The sequence below is a fragment of the Hetaerina americana genome, unplaced genomic scaffold (assembly GCF_022747635.1).
Source record: "Hetaerina americana unplaced genomic scaffold, ioHetAmer1.1.p SCAF_112, whole genome shotgun sequence".
Classification (NCBI taxonomy): Eukaryota; Metazoa; Arthropoda; class Insecta; order Odonata; family Calopterygidae; genus Hetaerina; species Hetaerina americana.
Window position 1 is genome coordinate 162,421 of NW_027286204.1, and position 8,216 is coordinate 170,636.

Sequence of the window (8,216 nt, forward strand, 5' to 3'; positions counted from 1 at the left end):
TTGTGTTCGTCCTTTATGCGTGTTCCTATCCCTTTTCCTTATATCTGTTTCTATATAAATGAGTAATTATTCGCCGTTTGGCGGGATTTCGTGTTTGAAAAAAAAAAAATATATATATATATTTATTTATATTTATTTATATACACACACACATAAAACGTATGTGAAAGTCTCACGGATGTGAATAATAATGTATATCAAGATAGCGCTAGTGAACAAAAACAAAGAAACACACAAAAAAGACCAGTGAGGTTCTTATTTTTGTGTTTCTATATTTTTGATATACATTTATATATGCATATAAAATATGTTCATATACCTGTATATATATATATATATATATATATATATATATATATATATATATATATATATATATATATATATATATATATAATAAATGTCCTCTACTTAATTATGATTTACTACGACTTGGAATTTAAAAAGAGCCAACCAACACACACATATATATATATATATAATAAATGTCCTCTACTTAATTATGATTTACTACGACTTGGAATTTAAAAAGAGCCAACCAACACCGTAATCAATACAGATGTTGGTATGGCCATCGATAAAAATGTATTTTAAATGTTTTTAAAATGTAATACAGGTAAATATTTCCCATCAACATTAAATTAATTCTTTCCACAGCCGCCATGCGTACGCCGCCGTTCAACCTTCCTCCCGCCTCTCCCATATAAGGTTGATATCTCGAGTCGGGAGGGGGGCGGTCTCATTGGTCCGAGAGCTAACCACCGAAATGTCAACGAATGAAGCCTAACGGCACTCGTGCCATTAGCCCGAGATTTAATCAGGCCTTGAACTGTTTATCCAATATGGGCGTCAAGCGAGGTCGCCGCCGCGCGAACGTTCGACATCGTCGCGACTTGAGAGAGGGGAAGGCCGCCTCCCGACTGCCTCGCCATGAAACTCACGCTCCCCTCCCACGCTCCCCTCCCATTCCCGGGTCTCCCGTCATGTTCCTCTTGTTTCACATTTTGCCGCCCACCCACCGGGGCACGGCGAATTGGGTCGCATGCAGCGTATGGAAGCTAGATTTTTACAACGTTGTTATGATAAGTTTAGTAGCGTATACAAAATACGGCTGGGAATCACTTATGGAGAAAAGGTTAAATTGCATATTAAATCGTTGGCATAGCGTTGGCTTGCATGGTACCATGTAAAAATAAACTCAGGAGTTAGTGTTGCGTCGTGGAAGTACCACATGTGGTCGTTTATATCTCCGCTCGCAACCCCAAGGAATGATCATTATAATATTTCTATGTGATGATATTGGACACTATTTAGAAGAAAATTGGCAACAAAAGTCAAGGCAATAGAAAGGAAGTTGTGCTACCAAAATAATTCTTAGAAAAGAGTTGGGAAGCAGTAATTGAAACTTATTTGGCTTTATATGTTGTTAATTCATCCTTAAATACCGAAGTATTTGAGAATTCAATTGTTAAGCAGAAATTAATTGTCACTTTCACGGGGATTGGTGTGAGATGGCCCGGAAATACGTTTTGTTGCGGATCGTTTTCATCGGAAACACAGATCGTCTTGGTTACCAGAACAAAACCGTTATCAGCATACCTCTCTCGGGGTACTGGTAAAGGTTTTGGCGGCGAATGTAAAACATAGTTCTCTCCTATGAATGCCTTCGTACATGAGGGGTACTTCTCATCACTAGGTGATTTATTACGTGGTGCAGCAATCAAATCCATTGATTGCAGCAAAATCATTGATGGCTTCGAACAATGGTACCTAATGGACAGACAATGAAGTGGCAGGGAGAGCATAGACGTTATAGGCCAAGGTCAAGCAGCGCACAGGAAAAGCGTCAGGTTTTTATTCAAACGTTTCTAAGGTCAGTTTTGAGAAAGGGGTAACCGAGATTGGAGAGATGGAAGTTGCCAACTCTTTTATTGTAAGTGCTTTGCACGGACGGTCGAGTGCTAATTTGTTTGATGCCGTTTTGTTTTCGTCCAATTTTTTCCGCAGCCCGATCCAACTCCTCTTGCTCTTTTCAGTCGCCAAAGAGCTGAGATGAGGCCCCCAATTGGACCTCGCCAGGCCGCGGTGGTGGCCGCGGTGGCGATTGTGCTGGGTGCCATGGCAACCGCCTCGGCGTCTCCGCACGGCGAGGGGGGATTGGTGGGTGCACGGAAGCTGGCCCAGGCGACCGACTGCCGTGGCGTGGTGGCCTTCAGCGGCGTAGCAGCGAAGCCCTCCACCCGGTTGGAGAACGGCACCAGTACCGTGGAGGAGGATTCTTCCGAGGGCACCAAGCTGGGCTTCCACGATTTGCTGACAGACAAGAGCGTCGGCTGGAGCCGGGAGTCGGGGGAGTTCACATGCGTCTGCCCGGGCCTGTACCACTTCGCCTTCTCCGCCACCGGAGCTAGGTGGGGGACGTTTTTGATCTATTTAAAAAATTTCCATTAATTCATTTAAAAAAATATATGAGTATGAATAAATATATGTATGAATATATATTTATATATATATACATATTTATAATTATGCATATATATATATATATATGTATATATTTATTAATTATATGTATTTGTTTATTAACCGTATACAGGTATGTATCCGGGTGAATATGAAATCGGAAAGGCTGAGGAGAAATTCAGTGCTGCGTATTTGTGGCCTAGGTTGTTGGTAGAGATAGTGCAGAAGAGCGGAGAGACCTTCTGAATGGGAAATGGATGCATAAAGTGATGTGGCATCAATGGTGGTCATGATAATATTAGTATATGGAGGGAGGGAGGTTGATTTTAGCCTTTCAAGCAAATGGTATGAATCTTGAATGAATGAAGGCAGGGAGTGGACTATCGGCTGAGGACAGTGGTCTCGTGCAAATGCAGAGATTCTTCCCGTCGGGGAGTTACGGGAGGGTAAAACGGACGCCCAGGATTGTTGTTGGGTTACTGGATCTTCGGGAGGATATCGAAATGAGGGGTGCGTGGGTGGGGAGGGGAAAGGGGGGTGATGTCTGAAGGAGATAGACCTTCATTGGGCCCGTTGGAAGGGAGAAATCGGACGAGTTCCTCCTTGAGTGCGGGATTTGGATCTTTGGGTATTTGTCGGTAGGAGGAGGTATTGGAATATTGCGTGTCAACCTCAATTATGTAGTCCGTTGTATTTAGAACCACAATCGACGAACCATATTCTGCGGATGTAATGGCTACCTTTGGATAAGTTGTTTTTTCCAATTTTGAGGGTTCAGTGGGAGACAGGTTGGGTTGTGGATTTAGGAACTCTGGGAAATAAGGATTCTAAATTCTGAACAGGAAAAGATTTTTAAAATTTTCTACTTTCCGACATCTCTTCCTTGATCAGAATAACGTCGTCCGACCGTCTTAGGGGGGATTTAGAGTCCATATCAGTCTGTTGTGTACAATCACCCCCTGCCACGCACCCTAGCGGCGGCTTGCATGGTACTAAAAACCGAAGCTAAAACTCCTTGTAAAAACGAAACCATCGCTAACCTGCTGGTCAAATACCTCCCTGTCACACTAAAACCTCCCACAAATATTTCCAATAATCTTAAGACCACTTTCAGGCCCGATTCTAAATCCACGTTTCTAATTCCCAAATCCTTCCGATCCCATGCAAATTCAACAGGCTCAATACCCGTTCCATACTCTTTGCTATTCCCTTTCCCAAAAACACTTTCTCAATAATCTCCTCCCCTTGCTTCCGGCTCTCTAATACGCCTCAAACATGCGTCACCTCTATAATGTCCCCTCTGTTGGCTCTTGATATTATAGTCTGTATCTTATCATGCAATGCGCGCCAAAAACAAGAATCGATAACGACCTATGACCCCCTCCATTTTCTCCGACTTCCTCCCACTTTCCAGGCACACAGCTAACGGCAAACGAATGCTTTGACAGTTGCTGCGGTCTGACATTTCCTCTATCCCTTCTCACATCACCCAAATACACTGAAGGACAATAGAACAGGTTTGTATTTTGCTTTTTTTAAATCCTTTCAAATTCCGGAGTGGATCTCAGCACATCCCACCCCTGTTCCTACACCAACCGTTCATACAACACACTTGGAATGGGGCGTCGGAGTTTCGCCTCCTTAAAGCGTGGGACGCTGGTCACGCCGAAGGAGGCATACGATCTTTTTCGAAGTTCAATTGCAGTGTGGTGGAATTGAAAGTGGGCTTAGGGGCGGACAAGTGAAGGGGATGGAAAGAAAGGCCGACGATGAGAGGGCATATCGTGACAGATGGCTGGGAGGTCACCGGCTAACGTAGGGGGGGGGGGGGTGTGGAGAGCAGAAATGACGCAGAATATAGCGAAAGTCTAAGCGATGGTGGGTCGTTTTGAAACAAGGTTTGAGGGGAGTGGTATTTTGTGCAAAAAGGAGGAAGGGTCTCCTATGTCACCTCAAGTATTCCTTGGAGGAAGACGACCTGTGTGTCGGTGATGGCTGTGGGGGGAGGGGTTGTCAACGGGGAAGAGGAAGGGGTAATGCGGTGACTAAGAAGGGAGGGTGGATGGCCACATTTCAGGGGGGGTTTTTTTGGGTAATCGCGGGTTGAGCGATGAAAGGTGTGAATGCGATAGGCAGGAATTGAGGGTGAGGGAGCCAATCTCGTGCCATTTATCCGCTTGAATAATAAGTCTCTAATGGAGAGGGTATATTTATGGAGCACTGAACGAATCAAAAAGAGGGGGCATTGGGTTGAGGGGGACATGGGGAGTCGGGTCGGCATTGAAAAGAGCAGAGCGGTGGGCATTGGAGGTGCATAGGGAGGTGACATATCTTGTAGCCTATGGGACATTGGTTCGCAGAGTGAGTTAGTCGGAGACTGCGGAGTCTCTTCCTCTCTCCACAAAGTGATGCGTGTCGGAGGCTGGAAGTGCGGACATGAGGTGTTGGCGTAAGCATAAATGTATTGAGCGAGTGAATTTCTTTTCTATGGCTGAAGAAGGTGAAATTGGACACCACAGCAACCTTTTTCTCTCCTCAGCATCTGCGCAACCATTAAGTACCCACACACTAATAAACGAAGAAATTAAAGTAATTTTTCAAAATACTTATCATAAATATTTTGGGGATCTCATATTACCAGCTGGCGGGCAATTTCTTATTCGGGTCCCGCTCTTGTTCCTCGTCGGTCCAATATTATTATCCTGGGGACTGCTCTGCTGGAGTACGAAGGCCGAAGAAGTCGGTGTCTTCGCCCCAAATCACCCCGGCATTTCTTCCCCCGCAGGGTGTCGCTGCGGAGGAAGGAAGCGGACGCGTCGTGGAAGACGGTGGTCGAGACGGGGGAGGGCGGCGGGGCGCACGTCGTACTGCTTGATATGGATGTGGGGGACGCGGCGGCCGTGTGGCTCGCCGAGGGTCAGCGCCTGCCCCCGGAGGACGGCGCCCCCCGGAGCAGCTTCAGCGGATACCGCCTCGCCAAGAAGTGAAGGGGGCAATGAGGGGGGTGGGCGACACCGGAAGGAGCACCACTGCCACACACCACCGCGCACACTCAGACACGGGCGCGACCCCCAGAAGAGAGGGCTACTCGGACCCCCGTTCGAAGGGGGCACAAACCCCGACAACCCCCTCGGCGATTATGGGAGACCCACCACTCTTCCCCTGACCCCCCCCCCCCGCCCATTATGCCTCTGCCCGAGAGTCTTCTGTTTTCTCGTCCGCCCTATGTGCTCTCGATTCGAATCGACCGCTTTCACACGCGGATCCCATTCCCATCGGAAACGGACGACCAGACAGATGCCCGGCTCTCACGTGACTAGATTTTGACTTCCAGGAAACATAAACATCCCAGTCTCTTCTTTTTGAACTCAATGAGTGCACCAAAATCAAAGAGTTCGCAAGATGTGCATTATTTCACGCGTAGGTTATGCACGGTGATGAACGTCGTCGAGAGTCGAATGAAATGGCAACTGGGCAAATGTCTCATCGCCAGACAAATGAAAGAGGTCGAGCAGTGAGGAAGTAATCAATTCTCGGGCTGACCGCTTTTTTTTTGCATCACAGGCCTCAAGTTCCATATCCGAGAGGGAATTCGTGGTGGCATATTTCGTATGCAATGCGTCCCAAAATCGTCGTCGGCCTTCGATGAAGCCCGTCGACAAGGAAATGCCAATTCTTATCGTATTCCTTTGCAAATAATAAATATGTCAACGATGCTTACTACCCATCGGTACCCTTGTTGTGAATTCTTGCAGGATTGTTCAAAAATCAAATTTTTTAGCCAGACCAATTTTCCCAGGGCTATTTTATTTCCCCGTTCTTGTACCTTTAACTGCATCGCGAAGAAAGAAACTACGGGCAATACAATTTTTCATTCTTATGAGGATCATTAGCAGTCCATTTCCGCCTTTGAGCGATTTACTCCAGATAGCGAACGGACTAGGCAAGGGCGGTGGCGTCTTTAAGAGCTTATATTCTCGATGATGTCCCGCCTCGTCCCCAGGGGATACCGGGAGGAAGCGGCGACCCTCGTCTGGGCTGCTGCCCGTGGCCTCGGCGAGGTGCTCGTGGACAAATTAAAGCCCCCCCTCCGTTTCAAAGGGGTCACCACGTCCGCGCTTGTGGCGAGAGACGAATCTCTCTCCCGACATCGCCGTCGAACCGTCTGTCCTCTCCTCCCCGCGTCTCTTCCCTCTCACCACACACATAATTTTCCTCCTTCTTCTTCCTCTTATTACATAGACGCTTGAGTAAGTTTCTCTCTCCTTGGAAGACTTTCCGCGTGTCCGAAGGTGCGTGGGTGGATGGTGCGTCCCTCTTCTTCCTGTGCCTTCTCCCGTCTTCCTCCTCTTAACAACCGCTCTCTTTCTTGGACTGCACGCGTGAGTGAGTGAGTATACCGGTGAACTTGTAGTGGAGTAATATTGCACTCGGACTTCTCTCTTCTGTGGCCTCTCGTCTTTTTGCTTTCGTCTTCCCTTCATTCCTTCCTCCCCCTCCGGCTACGCGCTGCCGTCTTAGGAGAGTGCGTGCGTATGGTTGTTGTTCTGTAGTCATTGGGAAAAGAGAAAGGGGTGTCCTGTAAGGTGCATGCTGGCCAGAATGGGTGGCGCCATTTATCCTTGAACCACTCCACCATGGTCATGGACATTTTTTGTTTACAATTAATATGTAATGTGTACATATCTATATGCATATATACATACATATGTATATATATATATATATATATATATATATATATATGTTTATATATATGTATATATGTACATATGAATATATATGTTCATATATGCACGTACACACATTCACATTTATGAATAGTAGATGTTCATTTATCAAATTCCTGTGGCTATGTATTTTTATAATGTTTACTTCCTGTTTCTGACCTTCTTCTTTCTGTCTATGAAAAATAACTGGCTACCATTACTGTGATTTGTGACTAGTTTCTTTTGTTATGATGGCCTTATATTTTTTAATGCTAAAATCAACGACCCACATGCCTTCTGTTATAAGGCGTGCAAATATTTTTACCTTTTTTTTACTCTGTGAAACTTTTGGACCAATAAAATTTTCTCATTTTTATAATCTTACTTGGCTACTGACTAACCTTCGTTAAGCGAGTCCCTAGCGACAAAAGCATACAGGGTAGAGATTGCATGATAAATAACGGAAGTACATACCATATATCACTTTGTTGTTTGACGGCAAAGTTGTGTTATGCCAGCTGGCAATGGAATCGTCAGCTCTATGATAAATGTAAACGTGCAGATGCGATGGTATTCATTCTATTTCCCTCTGTCTGCTTGCGATCGCTGGGGGCCCGGCTTCGACTCCCACCACTCCTCTCCTCCTCTCGTTAACCTCCCACGGATGTTTATGTGGTAATCCCCGTCGTAATTAATCATTTCTGCCTCTCTATCCCTCTCTCTCTCTCCTTCTTTGTCTGGTGCGGAGATTTTAACCTTCACACCTCGCTTCAGTAGTTTCCACCTCTCTCCCAGCAAACCCATCCACATTTATTTCCACGAAGACCATCCACAGTTCAACATTGGCGGTGTCATATTGCGCGATGCGGGACCAATTGGTGTCCCGCACCGCGTGAATGCGAAAGCCAACACGGAGTGCTCGAGCGTGCCCTTTGACCTCTATGTGACGTGGAGGGCCCGCCGTTCCGGATAGGTGTCTTTGTCTCCCGACGGGAACGGAAAATGATCCTCTCGTACCCCCACCCTGTCCACCGGCACACAGAT

General features: G+C 46.2%; 1 protein-coding gene across 1 annotated transcript in view; it reads left to right on the forward strand.

Moving 5' to 3' along the window:
• LOC139685435 (uncharacterized) overlaps positions 1-7,553 on the forward strand; it is a 31,427-nt gene extending 23,874 nt beyond the window's left edge. The window contains exons 2-3 of the mRNA XM_071582451.1: positions 2,037-2,411; positions 5,249-7,553. Coding sequence (XP_071438552.1) covers positions 2,053-2,411; positions 5,249-5,450 — 561 coding nt within the window. The 5' untranslated portion in view covers positions 2,037-2,052 and the 3' untranslated portion in view covers positions 5,451-7,553. The remainder of the gene's footprint in view (positions 1-2,036; positions 2,412-5,248) is intronic.
• Positions 7,554-8,216: the final 663 nt, after the last annotated feature.